At 47.8% G+C, this 27,971-nt stretch overlaps 1 protein-coding gene across 9 annotated transcripts in view; it reads right to left on the bottom strand.

The window, feature by feature from the left end:
- The window catches only part of shank3b (SH3 and multiple ankyrin repeat domains 3b), a 117,433-nt gene that overhangs the window by 34,098 nt on the left and 55,364 nt on the right, over positions 1-27,971 (bottom strand). For 4 of the 9 annotated variants that reach the window (XM_090201531.1, XM_090201527.1, XM_090201532.1 and 1 more), the window contains exons 8-21: positions 27,308-27,424; positions 26,495-26,572; positions 26,316-26,382; positions 24,746-24,983; positions 23,863-24,038; positions 21,168-21,281; positions 20,649-20,724; positions 20,395-20,477; positions 15,713-15,837; positions 5,687-5,819; positions 5,500-5,580; positions 3,776-3,906; positions 2,728-2,833; positions 400-2,381 (exon numbers count right to left, since the gene is read on the bottom strand). In XM_090201531.1, coding sequence (XP_090057657.1) covers positions 400-2,381; positions 2,728-2,833; positions 3,776-3,906; positions 5,500-5,580; positions 5,687-5,819; positions 15,713-15,837; positions 20,395-20,477; positions 20,649-20,724; positions 21,168-21,281; positions 23,863-24,038; positions 24,746-24,983; positions 26,316-26,382; positions 26,495-26,572; positions 27,308-27,424 — 3,507 coding nt within the window. Of the gene's footprint in view, positions 1-399; positions 2,382-2,727; positions 2,834-3,775; positions 3,907-5,360; positions 5,385-5,499; positions 5,581-5,686; positions 5,820-15,712; positions 15,838-20,394; positions 20,478-20,648; positions 20,725-21,167; positions 21,282-23,862; positions 24,039-24,550; positions 24,984-26,315; positions 26,383-26,494; positions 26,573-26,620; positions 26,658-27,307; positions 27,425-27,971 lie in introns of those variants that run through there. The other 5 variants (XM_090201529.1, XM_090201528.1, XM_090201525.1 and 2 more) reach the window with 4 other exon arrangements.

Raw genomic sequence — 27,971 nt, 5'->3', positions numbered from 1 at the left:
TAGGGTCAGGGTTACCTGAAGAGGTAGGGTGGGTCACGTCAGGTTTACCTGAAGAGGTATCAGGGTGGGTTAGGGTCAGTGTTACCTGGAAGAGGTAGGGTGGGTTAGGGTCAGGGTTACCTGGAAGAGGTAGGGTGGGTTAGGGTCAGGGTTACCTGGAAGAGGTAGGGTAGGTTAGGGTCAGGATTACCTGGAAGAGGTAGGGTGGGTTAGGGTCAGGGTTACCTGGAAGAGGTGGGTTAGGGTCAGGGTTACCGGAAGAGGTAGGATGGGTTAAGGTTACCTGGAAGAGGTTGGGTGGGTCAGGGTTACCTGGAAGAGGTAGGGTGGGTCAGGGTTACCTGGAAGAGGTAGGGTGGGTCAGGGTTACCTGGAAGAGGTAGGGTGGGTCAGGGTTACCTGGAAGAGGTAGGGTGGTGGGCGTCCAGGTCCACAGCCAGATGGAAGCAGATCGCTGTCTGAAGACTGTTTCAGTAGAGGATCCCTGAGAGCAGAGCGACCACGGCCCAGGGGAGAACGCAGCCTGGGCTTCAGGCTCTGGGAGTCTGAGGTGGTGGAGGGCAGGGTTTTCGGGGTGGCAGTGAAAGGCTGTGGGGGTTCTGGGGAGGGCAGGGTGGGGGGCAGGCTGGGGGCCGGGGTGCTGCTGGGGGATAAGATGTTCTCTATGTGAGGGTCTCCCTCCTCCACCCCTGAGTCTGGAGCTGACTCCCCTCCTCCCCTGCCCTCACCTGCCTGGGGTCTCCGTGGTGACAGGCTGAGGGAGGAGGGGGGCTGGGTGGGGGAGGGGGGCGTGGCAAACACCAGGGGAGGAGACACCAGACCAATCTTACGAAGCTCCTCCCTCGTCTCCTCATCACTGGATGACAGCAGTGCAGGGGGCAGGGTCACCGTGTAAGGCCCGCCCTCCAGACTCTTCCTCCTCTCTGATTGGCCCTGGGTTACCGTATAAGGCCCGCCCTCCTCCTCTGAGCTGCCAACGGTCAGACTTCTCCTCCTCTGTAATTGTCCATGCAGCGCCTCAATCAGCTCTTCCCCCAGACCCCGTCCTGCCGGCTGGCTTTCATTGGTTATATTGATGGTCACCTGACTGATGGGAGGGAGGGGCATAGCCTGCCAACGCTCGGGGGAGGGCACAGCAGGAGATGTGACTCCGCCTTCTGTCTCTGGCCGCTCTACGACTGGCCGCTCCAGCTGTCCTTCAAGGAAAATGGGTGGGTTGATACGTTTATGATGGAGCTCAGGGCTGGTCAGGGGAGGAGGGGTTCGTTTGGGCCTGGGCTCGGGGCTGGGTGAGTGTGCGTGTTTCGGCCTGGGCTCGGGGCTAGGTGAGTGTGCGTGTTTGGTTCTGGGTTCAGGGCTGGGTGTGCGTGCAGTGAGAGCTCGTTCGCGGGCAGCTAGGGCCAGGGCGAGGGGGGAGGAGGGGTCTAGAGGCTTGCCTGTCAGTGGGTGGAGAAAGGTGGAGTGGGGGGAGGAGGAGGGGGAGAGGACGGGGATGGGGGGGGGCAGCTCCCCCAGGTCATCTACAGAGTGGGACTGGGTCAGTAGGATGGGAGGGGGCTCTGAACCCCCTCCCTCCACAGACAGGAAGAAGGAGGACCTACGGCCCTGAGGGGGCGTGACCCGTATCTGAGCACGCTCAGTGAGCACCTGCTGCTGGTATAGCTCTGCCCTGCTGGGCCCCTCCTCCACCTGCAGCTGTTTGAGGAGCGGAGACTTGCGGCGCTGAGGCTTGCTGGGGGGGGCAGGCAGCTGACCCACGTTGGCATACGGGTTCTCTACTGGTCGGCCACGCCTCCTGTTGCTGCTGCGCTCCCCTGGAGGGTTAGGGCTGGGGGCAGGGCTGGTTCTGGAGAGGATGCTGGGGCTGGGGGCAGGGCTGGTTCTGGAGAGGGGGCTGGGGGCAGGGCTGGTTCTGGAGAGGGGGCTGGGGGAGGCAGCAGGGCTGGTTCTGGAGAGGGGGCTGGGAGAAGCAGCAGGGCTGGGTCGGGACAGGCCCAGCCCTGCTGTAGCCCCAGAAGGTCGGCCTAGGGGGGCAAACTCTGCAGGTAGATAGCCTGGTACAGGTGAGTCCTGCAGGATGATCATGGAGCGAGCTTTCCTCTGCCGCTCTGCATGGCTCCGAGACGTTGGCGAATCACAGACCTCGTGCAGCCTAGGTTCCGCCCCCGGCTTGAAGCTGGAGTGTGATTGATCGGCTGCTCGCTGCGGGGGAGGTGGAGGGCAGAAGGCCGGTGGCGGGCCAGAGTCCAGGAAGTAGTGAGAGGGGGGAGGAGGGGGGGCAGTCTGGGGAGGAGGAGGTATGAAGCCATCAGTCATCGAAGAGCTCCTTGGAAACCGATGCTCTCCAATCAGTGCAGAGATCCTGTCATCCTCTGGTGCACCTGCAGGGGAGAGACTGGGATATTATAACCTGAATATAACCTTAACCTCTAAAGGTATAAGCCTTGGGTGGGGGGGATTATCAGTCTGCTTATTAAACAGAATCTCTGTATTCCCACGTGGACACATTTTGACGGGAGTGGACCCTCTTGCTTTGCCTCTTCCTCTCTACCATAGGTAGAGCAGTAAGCAGTTTGGTTGTTGTTGCTGGTAACATTATCTGAGCGGGTGCTGTCTATGTGTGAGTAGCATGGCTCAGCCTCAGGCCTGTTTCATGAGCGCCTAGGTCCAATAGCCATGGTTCGCCACTGGATTCTGGTAATAGTTAGAGTAATGTAATTGTCTCACCGAAGGACTTGGTCCGAGACATTCCACGAGGCAGCTGCATGGTGGCTTTCTCCAGACCCAAGGAAACCCCTGGAGGAACAGGCAGGCCCTGCCGCTCAAACAAAGACTACAACACACACACACACCACACACCACACCACACCTCACCACACCACACACACACACACACACACACACACACACACACACACACACACACACACACACACACACACACACACACACACACACACACACAGACACCACACACACACACACACCCACACCACACACACAGTGAGAGAATACCTGGGATCACATGCGTTTTAAAGAAACAGCATTTGTCTGGACCAGTAGTGAATCGTGACTGAGTGAATCAGCAGTGAATCGTGACTGAGTGAATCAGCAGTAAATCGTGACTGAGTGAATCAGCAGAATCAGCAGTAAATCGTGACTGAGTGAATCAGCAGTAAATCGTGACTGAGTGAATCAGCAGTAAATCGTGACTGAGTGAATCAGCAGAATCAGCAGTAAATCGTGACTGAGTGAATCAGCAGTAAATTGTGACTGAGTGAATCAGCAGTAAATCGTGACTGAGTGAACCAGCAGTAAATCGTGACTGAGTGAACCAGCAGTAAATCGTGACTGAGTGAATCAGCAGTAAATCGTGACTGAGTGAATCAGCAGAATCAGCAGTAAATCGTGACTGAGTGAATCAGCAGTAAATCGTGACTGAGTGAATCAGCAGTAAATCGTGACTGAGTGAATCAGCAGAATCAGCAGTAAATCGTGACTGAGTGAATCAGCAGTAAATTGTGACTGAGTGAATCAGCAGTAAATCGTGACTGAGTGAACCAGCAGTAAATCGTGACTGAGTGAACCAGCAGTAAATCGTGACTGAGTGAATCAGCAGTAAATCGTGACTGAGTGAATCAGCAGAATCAGCAGTAAATCGTGACTGAGTGAATCAGCAGTAAATCGTGACTGAGTGAATCAGCAGTAAATCGTGACTGAGTGAATCAGCAGTAAATCGTGACTGAGTGAATCAATAGTGACTCATCCGACTTACGTTGATCTCTTGTTGAGTAATTCGTCTGCTGGTTGGCCGCTGCTTCACGGTGGCCGCTCTGTAGTCCGCCTCCAAGGGGCATTTTCTCATCATGGCCTCCTGGGACCCAGTCAACATCTCGTCCAGCTTTTCTGAAATACAACAAAGTACACAGTACAACACAGTACTACATAGCACTACACAGTACTACATAGCACTACACAGTACTACATAGCACTACACAGTACTACATAGCACTACAACACAGTACTATAACACAGTACTACAACACAGTACCAATTAGCACTACACAGTACATAGCTCTACAACACAGTACTACAACACAGTACTACAACACAGTACCACATAGCACTACAACACAGTACTACAACACAGTACTACAACACAGTACTACATAGCACTACAACACAGTATTACATAGCACTACAACACAGTACTACAACACAGTACTACAACACAGTACCACATAGTACTACAACACAGTACCACATAGTACTACAACACAGTACCACATAGCACTACAACACAGTACTACATAGCACTACAACACAGTACTACAACACAGTACAACACCACACAGCACTACAACACAAGACATAAATACAACACAGTAATACAACACAGTACACCACATAACTACAACACAGTACCACACATAACTACAACACAGTACCACATAGCACTACAACACATAACTACAACACAGTACCACAACACAACTACAATACAGCACTACAACACAGTACAACACATCACAACACAGTACTACAACACAGTACCACATAGCACTACAACACAGTACTACAACACAGTACCACATAGCACTACAACACAGTACTACAACACAGTACCACATAGCACTACAACACAACAACAACAACACAGTACCACATAGCACTACAATACAACATAACAGAGTACTACATAGCACAGCAACACAGTACAAGACAAAACTACTACACAGTACTACATAGCACTACAACACAGTACCGCATAACACTACAGATAACTACAACAGTACTACAAGACAGTACCACATAGCACTACAACACAGTACAACACATAACTAACTACAACACAATACAACACAGTACTACAACACAGTATCACATAGCATTACAACACATAACTACAACAGAGTACAGCAACACAGTAATACATAGCAGTACTACACAGTACTACATAGCACTACACAGTACTACATAGCACTACACAGTACTATATAGCACTACACAGTAAAACACAGTATTACATAGCACGACACAGTAAAACACAGTACTACATAGCACTACACAGTACTACATAGCACTACACAGTAAAACACAGTACTACATAGCACTACACAGTAAAACACAGTACTACATAGCACTACACAGTACTACATAGCACTACACAGTAAAACACAGTACTACATAGCACTACACAGTAAAACACAGTACTACATAGCACTACACAGTAAAACACAGTATTACATAGCACTACAACACAGAATTACATAGCACTACTACACAACATTACATAGCACTACTACACAACATTACATAGCACTACAACACAATACAATTCCAACACAACACACACTCACCCCCTCGTCTCCTCCTGGCAGAGGCTTACAGGAGAAAGTACAGATCAGGTCACTCACTGTGTGTGTGTGTGTGTGTGTGTGTGTGTGTGTGTGTGTGTGTGTGTGTGTGTGTGTATGTCTCTCTTTCTCTCTCTCCTACCTATCTCTTCCAGTTCAGCAGTCATAGATTTGGAGCGCAGTGTGAGCGACGTGCTGGGTGCTCTCTTAGGCGGAGGAGGTGCTGTTGGGGGATGTCAGCCAATCAAATGAGTCACAGCATGACCAAAACCCATCCATTCACCTTTATCACAGAAATCACACAGAAACACACACACACTATCCCGTACCTTTCTTACGGACTAAGTCAGACTCAGGTTTGCGTGTGACTGAAACAACCTTCATCAGCAGCTGACTTCCTCCCTGACGGATCAGCGACACCACCTGTCTATGACCCACCTTCACCACATCACTACCATTTACCTGACACACACACACACACACACACACACACACATTCAACATAGGGTTAGGGTTACATAGCACTGCAGAGTACAACCTGTCTATGACCCACCTTCACCACATCACTACCCTTTACCTGACACACACACACACACACACACACACACACACACACACACACACACACACACACACACACACACACACACACACACACACACACACAACATAGGGTTAGGGTTACATAGCACTGCAGAGTACAACCTGTCTATGGCCCACCTTCACCACATCACTACCCTTTACCTGACACACACACACACACACACACACACACACACACACACACACACACATACACACACACACACACACACACACACACACACACACACACACACACCATTCCACCACTGGCCATTGTATTAATAGAATGTACTTCTGCGTCTGTATTTAGTTGTGTGCCATAAACATGTATAGAGGACTCTAGTGCCCAAAAGCATATTTTAGCCCGGGCATTCCAATTACGACTACGACTTTCACCATTTTGAAGTAGTCTGGGTGGGACTTCCTGTGGGTTAAAGAAGGATCATCATCAAATCAAATCAAATCAAATGTATTTGTCACATACACATGGTTAGCAGATGTTAATGCGAGTGTAGCGAAATGCTTGTGCTTCTAGTTCCGACAATGCATTAATAAACAACGAGTAATCTAACTAACAATTCCAAAACTACTACCTTATACACACAAGTGTAAAGGGATAAAGAATATGTACATAAAGATATATGAATGAGTGATGGTACAGAGCGGCATAGGCAAGATGCAGTAGATGGTATCGAGTACAGTATATACATATGAGATGAGTATGTAAACAAAGTGGCATAGTTTAAAGTGGCTAGTGATACATGTATTACATAAAGATGCAGTAGATGATATAGAGTGCAGTATATACGTATACATATGAGATTAATAATGTAGGGTATGTAAACATTACATTAAGTAGCATTGTTTAAAGTGGCTAGTGATATATTTTACATCAATTCCCATCAATTAACATTATTAAAGTGGCTGGAGTTGAGTCAGTGTGTTGGCAGCAGCCACTCAATGTTAGTGGTGGCTGTTTAACAGTCTGATGGCCTTGAGGTAGAAGCTGTTTTTCAGTCTCTCGGTCCCAGCTGTAGCACCTGTACTGACCTCGCCTTCTGGATGATAGCGGGGTGAACAGGCAGTGGCTCGGGTGGCTGTTGTCCTTGATGATCTTCATGGCCTTCCTGTGACATCGGGTGGTGTAGGTTTCCTGGAGGGCAGGTAGTTTGCCCCCGGTGATGCATTGTGCAGACCTCACTACCCTCTGGAGAGCCTTACGGTTGTGGGCGGAGCAGTTGCCGTACCAGGCGGTGATACAGCCCAACAGGATGCTCTCGATTGTGCATCTGTAGAAGTTTGTGAGTGCTTTTGGTGACAAGCCGAATTTCTTCAGCTTCCTGAAGTTGAAGAGGCGCTGCTGCGCCTTCTTCACGATGCTGTCTGTGTGGGTGGACCAATTCAGTTTGTCTGTGATGTGTACTTCGAGGAACTTAAAACTTACTACCCTCTCCACTACTGTCCCATCGATGTGGATAGGGGGGTGTTCCCTCTGCTGTTTCCTGAAGTCCACAATCATCTCCTTAGTTTTGTTGATGTTGAGTGTGAGGTTATTTTCCTGACACCACACTCCGAGGGCCCTCACCTCCTCCCTGTAGGCCGTCTCGTCGTTGTTGGTAATCAAGCCTACCGCAAACTTGATGATTGAGTTGGAGGCGTGCATGGCCACGTCGTGGGTGAACAGGGAGTACAGGAGAGGGCTCAGAACGCACCCTTGTGGGGCCCCAGTGTTGAGGATCAGCGGGGTGGAGATGTTGTTACCTACCCTCACCACCTGGGGGCGGCCCGTCAGGAAGTCCAGTACCCAGTTGCACAGGGCGGGGTCGAGACCCAGGGTCTCGAGCTTGATGACAAGTTTGGAGGGTACTATGGAGTTAAATGCTGAGCTGTAGTCGATGAACAGCATTCTCACATAGGTATTCCTCTTGTCCAGATGGGTTAGGGCAGTGTGCAGTGTGGTTGAGATTGCATCGTCTGTGGACCTATTTGGGCGGTAAGCAAATTGGAGTGGGTCTAGGGTGTCAGGTAGGGTGGAGGTGATATGGTCCTTGACTAGTCTCTCAAAGCACTTCATGATGACGGAAGTGAGTGCTACGGGGCGGTAGTCGTTTAGCTCAGTTACCTTAGCTTTCTTGGGAACAGGAACAATGGTGGATTGATTGAATATGTCCGTAAACACACCAGCCAGCTGGTCTGCGCATGCTCTGAGGGCGCGGCTGGGAATGCCGTCTGGGCCTGCAGCCTTGCGAGGGTTAACACGTTTAAATGTTTTACTCACCTCGGCTGCAGTGAAGGAGAGTCCGCATGTTTTGGTTGCGGGCCGTGTCAGTGGCACTGTATTGTCCTCAAAGCGAGCAAAAAAGTTATTTAGTCTGCCTGGAAGCAAGACATCCTGGTCCGTGACAGTGCTGGTTTTCTTTTTGTAATCAGTGATTGACTGTAGACCCTGCCACATACCTCTTGTGTCTGAGCCGTTGAATTGCGATTCTACTTTGTCTCTATACTGAAGCTTAGCTTGTTTGATTGCCTTGCGGAGGGAATAGCTACACTGTTTGTATTCGGTCATGTTTCCGGTCACCTTGCCCAGTTTCACGCGAATGCTGCCATCAATCCACGGTTTCTAGTTTGGGAATGTTTTAATTGTTGCTATGGGAACGACATCTTCAACGCCCGTTCTAATGAACTCGCTCACCGAATCAGCGTATTCGTCAATGTTGTTGTTTGACGCAATACGAAACATATCCCAGTCCACGTGATGGAAGCAGTCTTGGAGCGTGGAATCAGATTGGTCGGACCAGGGTTGAACAGACCTCAGCGCGGGAGCTTCTTGTTTTAGCTTCTGTCTATAAGCAGGGAGGAACAAAATGGAGTCGTGGTCAGCTTTTCCGAAAGGAGGGCGGGGGAGGGCCTTATATGCCTCGCGGACATTAGAATAGCAATGATTCAAGGTTTTACCAGCCCTGGTTGCGCAATCGATATGCTGATACAATTTAGGGAGTCTTGTTTTCAGATTAGCCTTGTTAAAATCCCCAGCTACAATGAATGCAGCCTCAGGATATGTGGATTCCAGTTTGCAAAGAGTCAAATAAAGTTTGTTCAGAGCCATCGATGTGTCTGCTTGGGGGGGAATATATACGGTTGTGATTATAATCGAAAATAATTCCCTTGGTAGATAATGTGGTCGACATTTGATTGTGAGGAATTCTAAATCAGGTGAACAGAAGGACTTGAGTTCCTGTATGTTGTTGTGACCACACCACGTCTCGTTAACCATAAAGCATACGCCCCTGCCTAATCATATGTTTCCATCCAGGTCATTAGGAGGGATCAGCCAATTAATTAGACTGGTGAGAAAACATTCCATACAGAAGGTGGCAGTAAATCACCAACCTTGTCTTTAAACCTGTTCAGACTACACCCTCCAGGGGGCAGTAAATCACCAACCTTGTCTTTAAACCTGTTCAGACTACACCCTCCAGGGGGCAGTAAATCATCAACCTTGTCTTTAAACCTGTTCAGACTACACCTTCCAGGGGGCAGTAAGCACCCTTTCAGTTTGTTAACCAACTCGTAGAAGTAGTAGAACAAGAACATCGGCTACTTGGTCTCAATGGCACTGTTGCAGCGGCGGATTTAGGTATGGGAGACATGGGCAGCCTCCCGAGGAGACATGGGCGGCCTCCCGAGGAGACATGGGCGGCCTCCCGAGGAGACATGGGCGGCCTCCCGGGGAGACATGGGCGGCCTCCCGGGGAGACATGGGCGGCCTCCCGGGGAGACATGGGCGGCCTCCCGAGGAGACATGGGCGGCCTCCCGGGGAGACATGGGCGGCCTCCCGAGGAGACATGGGCGGCCTCCCGGGGAGACATGGGCGGCCTCCCGAGGAGACATGGGCGGCCTCCCGAGGAGACATGGGCGGCCTCCCGAGGAGACATGGGCGGCCTCCCGGGGAGACATGGGCGGCCTCCCGAGGAAACATGGGCGGCCTCCCGAGGAAACATGGGCGGCCTCCTGGGGAGACATGGGCGGCCTCCCGGGGAGACATGGGCGGCCTCCCGGGGAGACATGGGCGGCCTCCCGGGGAGACATGGGCGGCCGCCCGGGGCGGCAGCTTGTTGGGCACCCGCACCCAAAAATTTGGAATGGTGACATTTGCTCGGTTTTCAATCGCTCATTTGCACATCACATCAATTAAATCATGTCACCGTGTGGGAATGTGGGTCAATTAACCTTGTTGGAGTGGGTGACCTGATTCTAGTTTGTGAACTAGGCAGGCTACTGCCTGGGAAGGTTTCCCACTCAGAAGTGCCAGATGGGGAGGGAGTAGGTTGACCTCAGGTCTCCCCACTGGAAGCCCGAGGTAAGGGGGGGGGGGGGGGGGGTAGGTTGACCTCAGGTCTCCCCACTGGAAGCCTGAGGTAGGGGGGGGCGGGGGTAGGTTGACCTCAGGTCTCCCCACTGGAAGCCCGAGGTAGGGGGGGCGGGGGTAGGTTGACCTCAGGTCTCCCCACTAGAAGCCCGAGGTAGGGGAGGGGGCGGGGGTAGGTTGACCTCAGGTCTCCCCTCTGGAAGCCCGAGGTAGGGGGGGCGGGGGTAGGTTGACCTCAGGTCTCCCTACTAGAAGCACGAGGTAGGGGAGGGGGCGGGGGTAGGTTGACCTCAGGTCTCCCCTCTGGCAGCCCGAGGTAGGGGGGGGGGCGGGGTTAGGTTGACCTCAGGTCTCCCCACTGGAAGCCCGAGGTAGGGGGAGCGGGGGAATCTATCAAATAGTGAACCTCTATCTTTGTACAGTACTAATGCAATTAATAAAATCAGACACATTGTGAAATGCTACCAAATAAACCACAATTCATTCATAATACTGTGAATATATCGTTTTAGGTATGGGAGACATGGGCAGCCTCCCGAGGAGACATGGGCGGCCTCCCGAGGAGACATGGGCGGCCTCCCGAGGAGACATGGGCGGCCTCCCGAGGAGACATGGGCGGCCTCCCGGGGAGACATGGGCGGCCTCCCGGGGAGACATGGGCGGCCTCCCGAGGAGACATGGGCGGCCTCCCGAGGAGACATGGGCGGCCTCCCGAGGAGACATGGGAGGCCTCCCGGGGAGACATGGTACTAATGCAATTAGTACAATTTCTGTGAAATGGTTCAGAATAGTATAAAACCAGTCTGCACACCACCAAGAGAAAAAGAGGAAAAGGGAGGAGGGAGGGAGGAAGGAGGGAGGGAGGGAGGGAGGGAGGGAGGGAGGGAGGGAGGGAGGAAGAGGAAAAGGGAGGAGGGAGGGAGGAAGGAGGGAGGAGGGTGGGAGGGAGGGAGGGAGGGAGGGAGGGAGGGAGGGAGGGAGGGAGGGAGGGAGGAAAAGGGAGGGAGGGAGAGGAAAAGGGAGGAGGGAGGGAGGGAGGGAGGGAGGGAGGGAGGGAGGGAGGGAGGGAGGGAGGGAGAGGAAAAGGGAGGAGGGAGGGAGGGAGGGAGGGAGGGAGGGAGGGAGGGAGGGAGGGAGGGAGGGAGGGAGGGAGGGAGGGAGGGAGGGAGGGAGGGAGGGAGATGAGTAATGTATTGATGCTCGAGTGCCAAATCAACACAAATGGATAAGAAAAGGTCCACGCCATCAGGTGCCCAGTTTAGGAGAAAGAAGAAGAGGAGAAACGAGCAAAAGATAAAGGTATGCAGCTGTGTCATCTTTTCATGAGTATAATATTATGCATGTAATGAAACAGGCTAGTATAACTCTTAGGGTTATGGTTAGGTCATCTCTTTCTGAGTATAATATTATGCATGTAATGAAACAGGCTAGTATAACTCTTAGGGTTAGGGTTAGGTCATCTCTTTCTGAGTATAATATTATGCATGTAATGAAACAGGCTAGTATAACTCTTAGGGTTATGGTTAGGGTTAGGGTTAGGTCATCTCTTTCTGAGTATAATATTATGCATGTAATGAAACAGTCTTGTATAACTCTTATGTTTGTTAGCCTATGTTGCTCGCTATGCTATTACATATAGGGTGACAATATTCCGTTTTCTGTCCAACTAGCTTCCATAACATAGGATATAATTTCACACAGTTTCATCATGATAATGTGTGTAGCCTGCAACCTAACTAGCACATTATTGATTTGGTTAACTTTCATTGAGGTAACATCATAAAGGTTTTCTGTGATTGAACTGACTAGGTCCTGAGCTCAGTAAAGGGGAATGTCCAATGCTGTAGGCTAACTTAAAATACTTAAAATTTACCTACCTCATCCCCATACTGTTTATATTTATTTACTTTTCTGCTCTTTTGCACACCAGTATCTCTACCTGTACATGACCATCTGATCATTTATCACTCCAGTGTTAATCTGCAAAATTGTAATTATGCCTTTTGCACACAATGTATATAGACTCTCTTTTTTTCTTTTTTCTACTGTGTTATTGACTTGTTTATTGTTTATTCCATGTGTAACTCTGTGTTGTTGTCTGTTCACACTGCTATGCTTTATCTTGGCCAGGTCGCAGTTGTAAATGAGAACTTGTTCTCTACTAGCCTACCTGGTTAAATAAAGGTGAAATAAAAAAAATATATAAAAACATGCACATTTAGGGGCACTTCTGAAATATTATGGAGCACCCTCTGGCACTGGCCAGGATGAGGAGCCATCTACCTCCTCAGCCACACAGGCCTCTTCAGAAATGATCTCTGAGCCTCAGGATGGGGAGCCATCTACCTCCTCAGCCACACAGGCCTCTTCAGAAATGATCTCTGAGCCTCAGGACGAGGAGCCATCTACCTCCTCAGCCACGCAGGCCTCTCCAGAAATGAAGACCCATTTGTTTCCACTTCTCCCCAGCAGGATTCTTCAGGTGTGTTTGTGCGCACGTGGGTACACGCATGTGTGTTTATGTGTGCATCCCTGCATAAAATAAACACAATGACAGACTGGAAACATGCAAGTCTTTTGCTGACACAAGGCAGCAGTCCAGAACCTCAAAACTGCATGAAAACATGGAAAGAACCAGCAATGAGGATCAAAGAGGAAAGTTAAGAGTGTTGAGCCACTGAGGTATCAGGCAGCAGAGGTGAGAGAGCCACTGAGGTATCAGGCAGCAGAGGTGAGAGAGCCACTGAGGTATCAGACAGCCACGGTGAGAGAGCCACTGAGGTATCAGGCAGCCACGGTGAGAGAGCCACTGAGGTATCAGGCAGCCACGGTGAGAGAGCCACTGAGGTATCAGGCAGCCGCGGTGAGAGAGCCACTGAGGTATCAGGCAGCCACGGTGAGAGAGCCACTGAGGTATCAGGCAGCCACGGTGAGAGAGCCACTGAGGTATCAGGCAGCCACGGTGAGAGAGCCACTGAGGTATCAGGCAGCCACGGTGAGAGAGCCACTGAGGTATCAGGCAGCCACGGTGAGAGAGCCACTGAGGTATCAGGCAGCAGAGGTGAGAGAGCCACTGAGGTATCAGGCAGCAGCGGTGAGAGAGCCACTGAGGTATCAGGCAGCAGAGGTGAGAGAGTCACTGAGGTATTAGAAAGCCACGGTGAGAGAGGCACTGAGGTATCAGGCAGCCACGGTGAGAGAGCCACTGAGGTATCAGGCAGCAGAGGTGAGAGAGGCACTGAGGTATCAGGCAGCCACGGCGAGAGAGCCACTGAGGTATCAGGCAGCAGCGGTGAGAGAGCCACTGAGGTATCAGGCAGCCACGGTGAGAGAGCCACTGAGGTATCAGGCAGCAGAGGTGAGAGAGACACTGAGGTATCAGGCAGCAGCGGTGAGAGAGCCACTGAGGTATCAGACAGCCACGGTGAGAGAGGCACTGAGGTATCAGGCAGCCACGGCGAGAGAGGCATTGAGGTATCAGGCAGCTACGGTGAGAGAGCCACTGAGGTATCAGGCAGCATGAGGTATCAGGCAGCCACGGTGAGAGAGCCACTGAGGTATCAGACAGCCACGGTGAGAGAGCCACTGAGGTATCAGGCAGCAGTGGTGAGAGAGCCACTGAGGTATCAGGCAGCAGTGGTGAGAGAGCCACTGAGGTATCAGACAGCCACGGTGAGAGAGCCACTAAGGTATCAGGCAGCCACAGTGAGAGAGCCACTGATTGAGGTGAGGGATCAAACCAAAGACCCTGTGATAAAGATTGAGGCCCAGTCCTTGTCAGAGGAGGTGGGATCATACCGCTTCAGCATCTGTACAGTGGTGTGGCATGACATCTTGAGCCAGATCCAACATGTGAGCAAGCTGATGCCGTCTCCAAGTATGCATGTGGATGTTGCAGTAAGTCCTCTCAGAAAGACAGAGAGAGGTCTCAGCAGCTACAGGGCAACATACTTTATGACTGCACAAACTTCAACCAAGGATATTTGCGAGGGTATGAATGTAGAGGCCGTTCTACAACAAAAAAGGCTGAGGTCCACAAAGCAGCACTTTTCATTCAAATCATTCTTTGAGTGATGCCCTGAAGACGCTTGTGGTGACATTTTTTCAATGGCGTTGTTGATGCTGCAACCTCAGCCCTTTTTTTCCACAATGTGGGAAATGTGAGAGAGAAGTTTGGAGTGCTGTCAACCTTCCAAAGTCTCTCAAATGAGGAGCTGACAGAACATTGTGAGGCCCTGAGTATGACACTGTACTATAAAGAACACTCAGACTTGGATGGCAGAGAGCTTGCACAGGAACGGAAGAACTTGCCATCGAAGATCATGACCCTGCTTGAGCTGCTGATATTTCTACACGAAATGAGGCTCTCAGAAATGTATCCAAATTTGCTCTCAGAATTTGTCTCACTCTTCCAGTGACCATAGCTGAAGCAGAGAGGACCTTTTCAAAGCTGAAGCTCATCAAATCCTACCTGAGGTTCACCATGTCATAGGAACACCTTAGTGGCCTTGCTGTCATCAGTATTAACCATATAATTGCTGAGAAGACTTCTTATGATGATGAAATTGATGACTTTGCATCAAGGAAGGCAAGAAAGGTCAGGGTTTAGATGGCATTTGTGCAATTTAGTTTGTACGTTTCTTGTTTGAATACCAATAGTGTAATAATCAGGTTCTCTTCTTTATAAGTTTGTATTTGTGTGATGTTGAATTTGTGCAATTTAGGTTTTATTTGTGTGTTTTTTGTTAGTATTAGTGCAATAATTTGATTATCTTTTTATTTGTATTTATAAACTACAATTTGTTTCTATTTGTCTTCGTTATTTCCTTTTTGATATTTATGAGTCTTATTTTTGTATTTATATACATTTCAATGTTACGATTATTTATTTGTGTTGTTCCAAATGTCTGAATAACAATTACAGTTAGTGAAGAATGGTAATTTATTGGGAGGGGGGGGGGGGGGGGGGGGTTCGAGCCATACAAGTTAGAACTGCCACTGCTGTCATAATGAGACAGGTGCTATGTTGTGATCTCTATACATCTCTATGGTGAGTATGAGGGAACAGAAACACTGTGATATCTATACATCTCTATGGTGAGTATAATGGAATAGATATGCTGTGATATCTATACATCTCTATGGTGAGTATAATGGAATAGATACCCTGTGATATCTATACATCTCTATGGTGAGTATAATGGAATAGGTATGCTGTGATATCTATACATTTCTATGGTGAGTATAATGGAATAGATACCCTGTGATATCTATACATCTCTATGGTGAGTATAATGGAATAGGTATGCTGTGATATCTATACATCTCTATGGTGTGTATAATGGAATTGTTGTGATCTATGTGGGAAATGTGGGAGAGAAGTTTGGAGTGCTCTCTTACCTCAATGAGGAAGTCCCCAGTGCGAAGCCCCGCCCTCCAGGCCACGCCCTCCAAGTCAACAGACTCCAGGTACTGCAGCGCCGGGAACGCTGGGGTAGGAGCAAACTCCTCTATTGGGGTCTCCGCTACACACACACACACAAACACGATCTATGTGTCTTAAATTTGAGTTATGTTCAACTGATTTAATATCATTGTCTAGACATTCTCCTAAACCTAGATACACTCTCCTAACCCTGATACATTCTCCTAACCCTAGTCAGTTAAGAACAAATTCTTATTTTCAATGACAGCCTAGGAACACTGCCTGTTCAGGGGCAGAACGACAGATTTGTACCTTGTCAGCTCAGGGATTCGAACTTGCAACCTTTCGGTTACTAGTCCAACGCTCTAACCACTAGGCTACCATGCCACCTCTCATTCTCCTAACCTAGATACATTCTCCAAACCGTAGATACATTCTCCTAACCCTAGATACATTCTCATAACCCTAGGTACATTCTCATAACCCTAGGTACATTCTCATAACCCTAGGTACATTCTCATAACCCTAGGTACATTCTCATAACCCTAGGTACATTCTCATAACCCTAGGTACATTCTCCTAACCCTAGGTACATTCTCCTAACCCTAGGTACATTCTCCTAACCCTAGATACATTCTCCTAACCTAGATACTTTCTCCTAACCCTAACCCTAGATACATTCTCCTAAACGTAGATACATTCTCCTAACCCTAGATACATTCTCATAACCCTAGGTACATTCTCATAACCCTAGGTACATTCTCATAACCCTAGGTACATTCTCCTAACCCTAGGTACATTCTCCTAACCCTAGATACATTATCATAACCCTAGATACATTCTCATAACCCTAGATAACCCTAGATTCATTCTCCTAACCCTAGATACATTCTTCTAACACTAGATACATTATCCTAACCCTACATACATTCTCCGAACCTAGATACATTCTCCAAACCCTATATGCATTCTCCTAACCTAGATACATTCTCCTAACCCTAGATACATTCTCATAACCCTAGGTACATTCTCATAACCCTAGGTACATTCTCATAACCCTAGGTACATTCTCCTAACCCTAGGTACATTCTCCTAACCCTAGATAAATTATCCTAACCCTAGGTACATTCTCCTAACCCTAGGTACATTCTCCTAACCCTAGAAACATTCTCCGAACCCTAGATACATTCTCCTAACCCTAGATACATTCTCCTAACCCTAGATACATTCTCCTAACCCTAGATACATTCTCCTAACCCTAGATACATTCTCCTAACCCTAGATACATTCTCCTAACCCTAGGTACATTCTCCTAACCCTAGGTACATTCTCCTAACCCTAGGTACATTCTCCTAACCCTATATACATTCTCCTAACCCTAGATAACCCTAGATACATTCTCCTAACCCTAGATACATTCTCCTAACCCTAGATACATTCTCCTAACCCTAGGTACATTCTCCTAACCCTAGGTACATTCTCCTAACCCTAGGTACATTCTCCTAACCCTAGGTACATTCTCCTAACCCTAGATACATTCTCCTAACCCTAGGTACATTCTCCTAACCCTAGGTACATTCTCCTAACCCTAGATACATTCTCCTAACCCTAGGTACATTCTCCTAACCCTAGGTACATTCTCCTAACCCTAGGTACATTCTCCTAACCCTAGGTACATTCTCCTAACCCTAGGTACATTCTCCTAACCCTAGATATATTCTCCTAACCCTAGGTACATTCTCCTAACCCTAGGTACATTCTCCTAACCCTAGGTACATTCTCCTAACCCTAGGGACATTCTCCTAACCCTAGGTACATTCTCCTAACCCTAGGTACATTCTCCTAACCCTAGGTACATTCTCCTAACCCTAGGTACATTCTCCTAACCCTAGGTACATTCTCCTAACCCTAGGTACATTCTCCTAACCTAGATACTTTATCCTAACCCTAACCCTAGATACATTCTCCTAAACGTAGATACATTCTCCTAACCCTAGATACATTCTCATAACCCTAGGTACATTCTCCTAACCCTAGATACATTCTCATAACCCTAGGTACATTCTCATAACCCTAGGTACATTCTCATAACCCTAGGTACATTCTCCTAACCCTAGGTACATTCTCCTAACCCTAGATACATTATCATAACCCTAGATACATTCTCATAACCCTAGATAACCCTAGATTCATTCTCCTAACCCTAGATACATTCTTCTAACACTAGATACATTCTCCTAACCCTACATACATTCTCCGAACCTAGATACATTCTCCAAACCCTATATACATTCTCCTAACCTAGATACATTCTCCTAACCTAGATACATTCTCCTAACCCTAGATAAATTATCCTAACCCTAGGTACATTCTCCTAACCCTAGGTACATTCTCCTAACCCTAGAAACATTCTCCGAACCCTAGATACATTCTCCTAACCCTAGATACATTCTCCTAACCCTAGATACATTCTCCTAACCCTAGAAACATTCTCCTAACCCTAGATACATTCTCCTAACCCTAGATACATTCTCCTAACCCTAGATACATTCTCCTAACCCTAGGTACATTCTCCTAACCCTAGGTACATTCTCCTAACCCTAGGTACATTCTCCTAACCCTATATACATTCTCCTAACCCTAGATAACCCTAGATACATTCTCCTAACCCTAGATACATTCTCCTAACCCTAGATACATTCTCCTAACCCTAGGTACATTCTCCTAACCCTAGGTACATTCTCCTAACCCTAGGTACATTCTCCTAACCCTAGGTACATTCTCCTAACACTAGGTACATTCTCCTAACCCTAGATACATTCTCCTAACCCTAGGTACATTCTCCTAACCCTAGGTACATTCTCCTAACCCTAGATACATTCTCCTAACCCTAGGTACATTCTCCTAACCCTAGGTACATTCCCCTAACCCTAGGTACATTCTCCTAACCCTAGGTACATTCTCCTAACCCTAGGTACATTCTCCTAACCCTAGGTACATTCTCCTAACCCTAGGTACATTCTCCTAACCCTAGATATATTCTCCTAACCCTAGGTACATTCTCCTAACCCTAGATATATTCTCCTAACCCTAGGTACATTCTCCTAACCCTAGGTACATTCTCCTAACCCTAGGTACATTCTCCTAACCCTAGGGACATTCTCCTAACCCTAGGTACATTCTCCTAACCCTAGGTACATTCTCCTAACCCTAGGTACATTCTCCTAACCCTAGGTACATTCTCCTAACCCTAGGTACATCCTCCTAACCCTAGGTACATTCTCCTAACCCTAGATACATTCTCCTAACCTAGATACTTTCTCCTAACCCTAACCCTAGATACATTCTCCTAAACGTAGATACATTCTCCTAACCCTAGATACATTCTCATAACCCTAGGTACATTCTCCTAACCCTAGATACATTCTCATAACCCTAGGTACATTCTCATAACCCTAGGTACATTCTCATAACCCTAGGTACATTCTCCTAACCCTAGGTACATTCTCCTAACCCTAGATACATTATCATAACCCTATATACATTCTCATAACCCTAGATAACCCTAGATTCATTCTCCTAACCCTAGATACATTCTTCTAACACTAGATACATTCTCCTAACCCTACATACATTCTCCGAACCTAGATACATTCTCCAAACCCTATATACATTCTCCTAACCTAGATACATTCTCCTAACCTAGATACATTATCCTAACCCTAGATAAATTATCCTAACCCTAGGTACATTCTCCTAACCCTAGGTACATTCTCCTAACCCTAGAAACATTCTCCGAACCCTAGATACATTCTCCTAACCCTAGATACATTCTCCTAACCCTAGATACATTCTCCTAACCCTAGATACATTCTCCTAACCCTAGATACATTCTCCTAACCCTAGATACATTCTCCTAACCCTAGATACATTCTCCTAACCCTAGGTACATTCTCCTAACCCTAGGTACATTCTCCTAACCCTAGGTACATTCTCCTAACCCTATATACATTCTCCTAACCCTAGATAACCCTAGATACATTCTCCTAACCCTAGATACATTCTCCTAACCCTAGATACATTCTCCTAACCCTAGGTACATTCTCCTAACCCTAGGTACATTCTCCTAACCCTAGGTACATTCTCCTAACCCTAGGTACATTCTCCTAACCCTAGGTACATTCTCCTAACCCTAGATACATTCTCCTAACCCTAGGTACATTCTCCTAACCCTAGGTACATTCTCCTAACCCTAGATACATTCTCCCAACCCTAGGTACATTCTCCTAACCCTAGGTACATTCTCCTAACCCTAGGTACATTCTCCTAACCCTAGGTACATTCTCCTAACCCTAGGTACATTCTCCTAACCCTAGGTACATTCTCCTAACCCTAGGTACATTCTCCTAACCCTAGATATATTCTCCTAACCCTAGGTACATTCTCCTAACCCTAGGTACATTCTCCTAACCCTAGGTACATTCTCCTAACCCTAGTGACATTCTCCTAACCCTAGGTACATTCTCCTAACCCTAGGTACATTCTCCTAACCCTAGGTACATTCTCCTAACCCTAGGTACATTCTCCTAACCCTAGGTACATTCTCCTAACCCTAGGTACATTCTCCTAACCCTAGGTACATTCCAACCCTCTTTACCTTTAGCTCCACGGAGGACGAAGCCAAATCCTTCACTGTCTCTCTTCTGTAGCACAGAACTCTTCTCCTCGATGACATAATCACTGGGGTCAGAGGGCAAGGATCAGTTATACAATAGAAGCGGACTTATAATACGTGTGTGTGTGTGTGTGTGTGTGTGTGTGTGTGTGTGTGTGTGTGTGTGTGTGTGTGTGTGTGTGTGTGTGTGTGTGTGTGTGTGTGTGTGTGTGTGTGTGTGTGTGTACATTAGCTACCTGTAGGAAGTGTAGTTGTCATAGGAACCCACGGTGTAATGTCTGAAAAGCCTCTTGGTGCGATCCTCTCGTGTTTCTATATACACCAGCCAACGCACATGCACGCAAGCACACACGCACACAAATCACACACACTTCAGTCAAGAGACATGTCCTCATTCTCTGAAACATGTCCTCCTCTTCCATTAGAGGGAGAATGTGGGTTAGAGGACCTGCAATAGGCTAAGCAGAACACACAGTATGATGTGTGTGAGGGTTGGTTCTCCTGTCCTTGTGGGGACTTTAAATCCCCAAAATTCCCACACAAGGATAGTAAAACAAGGAAAACTCTCCCTCGTGGGGACATTTCCCAAGTCCCCGTGAGGAAAATTGCTTTGGGGTTAGGTTTAGGGATAGGGGTACAATTAGGACCAGGGTTAGAATTAGGGTTATATTTAGGGTTAGGGTTTGGGGTTAGGATTTTGGAAGTAAATCACTTTTAGGTCCCCACGAGGAAAGAAGAAAACGTTTGTGTGTTACCTAGGCGTGGGTCGTACTGTCTCATCTGGACCTCTTCAACACAGTCAGCAGGAAACCATCCGGTCCGTCCTTTAACTGAACCCTCCCAGAACCCTCCTTCTCCTATACTCAGCACTGTAACAATAGAATATATTAACATAGGAATACATGCATAATACTATACTGTATAAACTATTGCATTCCCCCCTTCTCCTATACTCAGTACTGGAACAATTTTACATATTAATATAGGAATGTTGGTTCCTCCAACCCTGTCTGTTATTTCCCTGTCTGTAGGTTCCTCTAACCCTGTCTGTTAGTTCCCTGCCTGTTGGTTCGTCTAACCCTGTCTGTTAGTTCCTCTAACCATGTCTGTTAGTACCTCTAACCCTGTCTGTTAGTTCCTCTAACCCTGTCTGTTAGTTCCTCTAACCCTGTCTGTTGGTTCCTCTAACCCTGTGTGTTAGTTCCCTGTCTGTTAGTTCCTCTAACCCTGTCTGTTAGTTCCCTGTCTGTTGGTTCCTCTAACCCTGTCTGTTAGTTCCTTTAACTCTGTCTGTTAGTTCCCTGTCTGTTAGTTCCTCTAACCCTGTCTGTTAGTTCCTCTAACCCTGTCTGTTAGTACCTCTAACCCTGTCTGTTAGTTCCCTGTCTGTTAGTTCCTCTAACCATGTCTGTTAGTTCCTCTAACCCTGTCTGTTAGTTCCTCTAACCCTGTCTGTTAGTTCCCTGTCTGTTAGTTCCTCTAACCCTGTCTGTTAGTTCCCTGTATGTTAGTTCCTCTAACCCTGTCTGTTGGTTCCTCTAACCCTGTCTGTTAGTTCCTCTAACCCTGTCTGTTAGTTCCCTGTCTGTTAGTTCCTCTAACCCTGTCTGTTAGTTCCCTGTCTGTTAGCACATCTAACCCTGTCTGTTGGTTCCCTGTCTGTTAGCACCTCTAACCCTGTCTGTTAGTTCCCTGTCTGTTAGCACCTCTAACCCTGTCTGTTAGTTCCCTGTCTGTTAGCACCTCTAACCCTGTCTGTAAGTTCCTCTAACCCTGTCTGTTACTTCCCTGTCTGTTAGTTCCCTGTCTGTTAGTTCCCTGTCTGTTAGTTCCTCTAACCCTGTCTGTTAGTTCCCTGTCTGTTAGTTCCCTGTCTGTTAGTTCCCTGTCTGTTAGTTCCTCTAACCCTGTCTGTTAGTACCTCTAACCCTGTCTGTAAGTTCCTCTAACCCTGTCTGTTAGTTCCCTGTCTGTTAGTTCCCTGTCTGTTAGTTCCCTGTCTGTTAGTTCCTCTAACCCTGTCTGTTAGTTCCCTGTCTGTTAGTTCCCTGTCTGTTAGTTCCCTGTCTGTTAGTTCCTCTAACCCTGTCTGTTAGTACCTCTAACCCTGTCTGTTAGTTCCCTGTCTGTTGGTTCCTCTAAACCTGTCTGTTAGTACCTCTAATCCTGTCTGTTACTTCCCTGTCTGTTAGTACCTCTAACCCTGTCTGTTAGTACCTCTAACCCTGTCTGTTAGTACCTCTAACCCTGTCTGTTAGTACCTCTAACCCTGTCTGTTAGTTCTTCTAACCCCGTCTGTTAGTTCCTCTAACCCTGTCTGTTAGTACCTCTAACCCTGTCTGTTAGTTCCCTGTCTGTTAGTTCCTCTAACCCTGTCTGTTAGTTCCTCTAACCCTGTCTATTAGTACCTCTAACCCTGTCTGTTAGTTCCCTGTCTGTTAGTACCTCTAACCCTGTCTGTTAGTACCTCTAAACCTGTCTGTTAGTTCCTCTAACCCTGTCTGTTAGTTCCCTGTCTGTTAGTTCCTCTAACCCTGTCTGTTAGTTCCCTGTCTGTTAGTACCTCTAACCCTGTCTGTTAGTACCTCTAACCCTGTCTGTTAGTTCCTCTAACCGTCTGTTAGTTCCCTTTCCGTTAGTACCTCTAACCCTGTCTGTTGGTTCCACTAACCCAGTCTGTTAGTTCCCTATCTGTTAGTACCTCTAACCCTGTCTGTTAGTTCCCTGTCTGTTAGTTCCTCTAACCCTGTCTGTTAGTTCCCTGTCTGTTAGTACCTCTAACCCTGTCTGTTAGTACCTCTAACCCTGTCTGTTAGTTCCTCTAACCCTGTCTGTTAGTTCCTCTAACCGTCTGTTAGTTCCCTTTCTGTTAGTACCTCTAACCCTGTCTGTTAGTTCCTCTAACCCTGTCTGTTAGTTCCTCTAACCGTCTGTTAGTTCCCTTTCCGTTAGTACCTCTAACCCTGTCTGTTGGTTCCTCTAACCCTGTCTGTTGGTTCCACTAACCCTGTCTGTTGGTTCCACTAACCCAGTCTGTTAGTTCCCTATCTGTTAGTACCTCTAACCCTGTTTGTTAGTTCCCTGTATTTTTGTTCCTCTAACCCTGTCTGTTAGTTCCTCTAACCCTGTCTGTTAGTACCTCTAACCCTGTCTGTTAGTTCCCTGTCTGTTAGTTCCTCTAACCCTGTCTGTTGGTTCATCTAACCCTGTATGTTAGTTCCCTGTCTGTTAGTTCCTCTAACCCTGTCTGTTGGTTCCTCTAATCCTGTCTGTCTGTTAGTTCCCTGTCTGTTAGTTCCTCTAACCCTGTCTGTTAGTTCCCTGTCTGTTAGTTCCTCTAACCCTGTCCCTGTCTGCTGGTTCCTCTAACAACTGATTGGACAGTGAGGAGGAGACAGCAAATTGGACAGTGTGGAAAGACAGCCGATTGGAGAGAGAGGAGTGTCTGACCTTTGACCCTCTCCCCACGATGCAGGCTGATCTCTCCGGGGCCCTGCGGTGTGTGAGAGCGGGTAGCGATGAACGTCCTCCCCGGCACGGCGCTGTACAGCCTACGTTTCCCATGCTGCACTGGGCTGGGGGGAGATGGGGGCGGGCTGGGGTCCCTCTGTAGCCTGCCACTCGGGCTATACAAACACACATGAAAACACAGACATACACACGCACGCACGTGCACGCACGCACGCGCACACACAGACATACACACACATAAGCATGGACACACAGACATACACACACAAGCACGGACACACAGACATACACACACAAGCACGCAGGCAGGTGTGTATCTCTGTCTGTCTGCCTGTGTGTGTGTGTATTTGTCTGTGTGTCTGTGTGTCTGTCTGCCTGTCTGCCTGTCTGCCTGTTTGTCTGTCTGCCGGTCTGTCTGTCTGTCTGTCTGTCTGTCTGTCTCTCTGTCTGTCTGTCTGTCTGTCTGTCTGTGTGTCTCTGTCGGTCGGTCTGTGTGTGTCTGTGTGTGTATCTGAGGCGCCGAGTCTGCCTGCGAAGGCTGTGTGTGTACCTGAGGCGCCATGTCTGCCTGCGAAGGCTGTGTGTGTACCTGAGGCGACGTGTCTGTCTGCGAAGTCTGTGTGTGTATCTGAGGCGCCGTGTCTGTCTGTGACCGCTGCGTGTGTACCTGAGGCGCCGTGTCTGTCTGCGAATGCTGTCTGTGTACCTGAGTCGCCGTGTCTGTCTGCGAAGGCTGTCTGTGCACCTGAGGCGCCGTGTCTGTCTGCAAAGGCTGTCTGTGCACCTGAGGCGCCAAGTCTGTCTGCGAAGGCTGTCTGTGTATCTGAGGTGCCGTGTCTGTCTGCGACAGCTGCGTGTGTACCTGAGGCGCCGTGTCTGTCTGCGAAGGCTGTGTGTGTCTGCCTGCCGGTTGGAAGTGTTTGTGTTCTCCAGGCTGTGGAGGGAGGGGCCGGGGGAAGAAGAGGCGGGGCTTTCCAGAGCGTTGTCGCTGGCTGAGCGAATCAGATAACGGGGAGATGATGAGCCACACACACCAACATTATTGGCCCCACCCAGACGTCGGCGCTTTGAGGAATAGGAAGGGCTCTCTCTGAAAGGCACTGAGAAACAGAGAAGGGTTAGGGTTCCCCACATCCACATGGTTAAACACAGACATTAACACACAGAGAAGGGTTAGGGTTCCACATGGTTAAACACAGACATTAACACACAGAGAAGGGTTAGGGTTCCCCACATCCACATGGTTAATCACAGACATTAACACACAGAGAAGGGTTAGGGTTCCACATGGTTAAACACAGACATTAACACACAGAGAAGGGTTAGGGTTCCCCACATCCACATGGTTAATCACAGACATTAACACACAGAGAAGGGTTAGGGTTCCCCACATCCACATGGTTAAACACAGACATTAACACACAGAGAAGGGTTAGGGTTCCACATGGTTAAACACAGACATTAACACACAGAGAAGGGTTAGGGTTCCCCACATCCACATGGTTAAACACAGACATTAACACACAGAGAAGGGTTAGGGTTCCCAACATCCACATGGTTAAACACAGACATTAACACACAGAGAACGGTTTGGGTTCCCCATGGTTAAACACAGACATTAACACACAGAGAAGGGTTAGGGTTCCCCACATCCACATGGTTAAACACAGACATTAACACACAGAGAAGGGTTAGGGTTCCCCACATCCACATGGTTAAACACAGACATTAACACACAGAGAAGGGTTTGGGTTCCCCACATCCACATGGTTAATCACAGACATTAACACACAGAGAAGGGTTAGGGTTCCACATGGTTAAACACAGACATTAACACACAGAGAAGGGTTGGGGTTCCCCACATCCACATGGTTAATCACAGACATTAACACACAGAGAAGGGTTAGGGTTCCACATGGTTAAACACAGACATTAACACACAGAGAAGGGTTAGGGTTCCCCACATCCACATGGTTAATCACAGACATTAACACACAGAGAAGGGTTAGGGTTCCCCACATCCACATGGTTAAACACAGACATTAACACACAGAGAAGGGTTTGGGTTCCCCACATCCACATGGTTAATCACAGACATTAACACACAGAGAAGGGTTAGGGTTCCACATGGTTAAACACAGACATTAACACACAGAGAAGGGTTTGGGTTCCCCACATCCACATGGTTAATCACAGACATTAACACACAGAGAAGGGTTAGGGTTCCACATGGTTAAACACAGACATTAACACACAGCGAAGGGTTAGGGTTCCCCACATCCACATGGTTAAACTCAGACATTAACACACAGAGAAGGGTTGGGGTTCCCCACATCCACATGGTTAATCACAGACATTAACACACAGAGAAGGGTTAGGGTTCCACATGGTTAAACACAGACATTAACACACAGGGTCCAGGATGGACTCACCTACGTCTGAGGCCTTATGTATCTTAATGATCTCTGCCAGGTCAAAATTCCCAGCAATGATGGCCACCTACACACACACACACATATATCTTTCTATTTGGATCCACAGTGAACCATTGTCAGAAACAAGCATTAAAACTATACCAAATCACACTGCATTCTGTGTTGTAGTTCATTACCTGAAAAGCTGTTTGGTTGTTGTAGTTCTTAATGTCTTTATTTGTTCCTCTGAACAGCAGAACTCTGGCACAGCCGTCCTGAGAAAGGAAACATCACAGTCAGTCACACATAACAGCCCTGCTTACCTGGTTGTATAGACCACACAGGTGTAGTGTTACCTGGTTGTATAGACCACACAGGTGTAGTATTACCTGGTTGTGTAGACCACACAGGTGTAGTATTACCTGGTTGTATAGACCACAGGTGTAGTGTTACCTGGTTGTATAGACCACACAGGTGTAGTGTTACCTGGTTGTATAGACCACAGGTGTAGTGTTACCTGGTTGTATAGACCACACAGGTGTAGTATTACCTGGTTGTATAGACCACACAGGTGTAGTGTTACCTGGTTGTGTAGACCACACAGGTGTAGTGTTACCTGGTTGTATAGACCACACAGGTGTAGTATTACCTGGTTGTATAGACCACACAGGTGTAGTGTTACCTGGTTGTATAGACCACACAGGTGTAGTGTTACCTGGTTGTATAGACCACAGGTGTAGTGTTACCTGGTTGTATAGACCACACAGGTGTAGTATTACCTGGTTGTATAGACCACACAGGTGTAGTGTTACCTGGTTGTGTAGACCACACAGGTGTAGTGTTACCTGGTTGTATAGACCACACAGGTGTAGTATTACCTGGTTGTATAGACCACACAGGTGTAGTGTTACCTGGTTGTATAGACCACACAGGTGTAGTGTTACCTGGTTGTATAGACCACACAGGTGTAGTGTTACCTGGTTGTATAGACCACACAGGTGTAGTGTTACCTGGTTGTATAGACCACACAGGTGCAGGGCAGTGTTCCCTGAGGCATTCTGAGAGCTCATGTCGGCTCCGTAAAACAGCAGATGTTCCAGGTGCTGCACGTTCCCATGACGACATGCCTGGAGAGAAACCACATGCACGTTACCATGACGAAACGCCTGGAGAGAAACAACCTGTCACATAGATGATCTAATCTTCCCATGATTTTGTAGACAACAGGGTGGGAATGCCTTTTGATGAAATAGATTCTTCAGGAGTTTCCTTTACCTAATTCCCCAGAGTCAGATGAACTTGCGGATACCATTTGTATGTCTCTGCGTGAGGTTTGTAATATGTCCCTTTTTGGGTGATCCCAAATTCACATAGAAATAGAAGTTATAGATATGTGACTCATTGAAAGCAAATCTACGAAGCGGTAGATCTATTCTATGTGCACTTCTTCTATGCTTCCCATTCTTAAGTTTCATTTTTGCATCTTGTACTTTCGGGTTGTACACCAGTTTCAAACAAGTGAAAGTACAATATTTTTGGTTATTGAAGAGATATTTCTCAGAAGTTTAGAGATTAATTTAGTACAATGATTCTCTACACCAGTGGTCTCCAACCGTTCTCCAAGGCATTCCTAGTCGATCACCAAACAGTTTTGTAAAAATCCCAACTGTAAAG

Source organism: Oncorhynchus mykiss, chromosome 15 (genome assembly GCF_057628025.1).
Source record: "Oncorhynchus mykiss isolate SJ-2025 chromosome 15, ASM5762802v1, whole genome shotgun sequence".
NCBI lineage: Eukaryota > Metazoa > Chordata > Actinopteri > Salmoniformes > Salmonidae > Oncorhynchus > Oncorhynchus mykiss.
The sequence above is the reverse complement of the archived record's forward strand: the minus strand, read 5'-3'. Positions and strand labels throughout refer to the sequence as shown.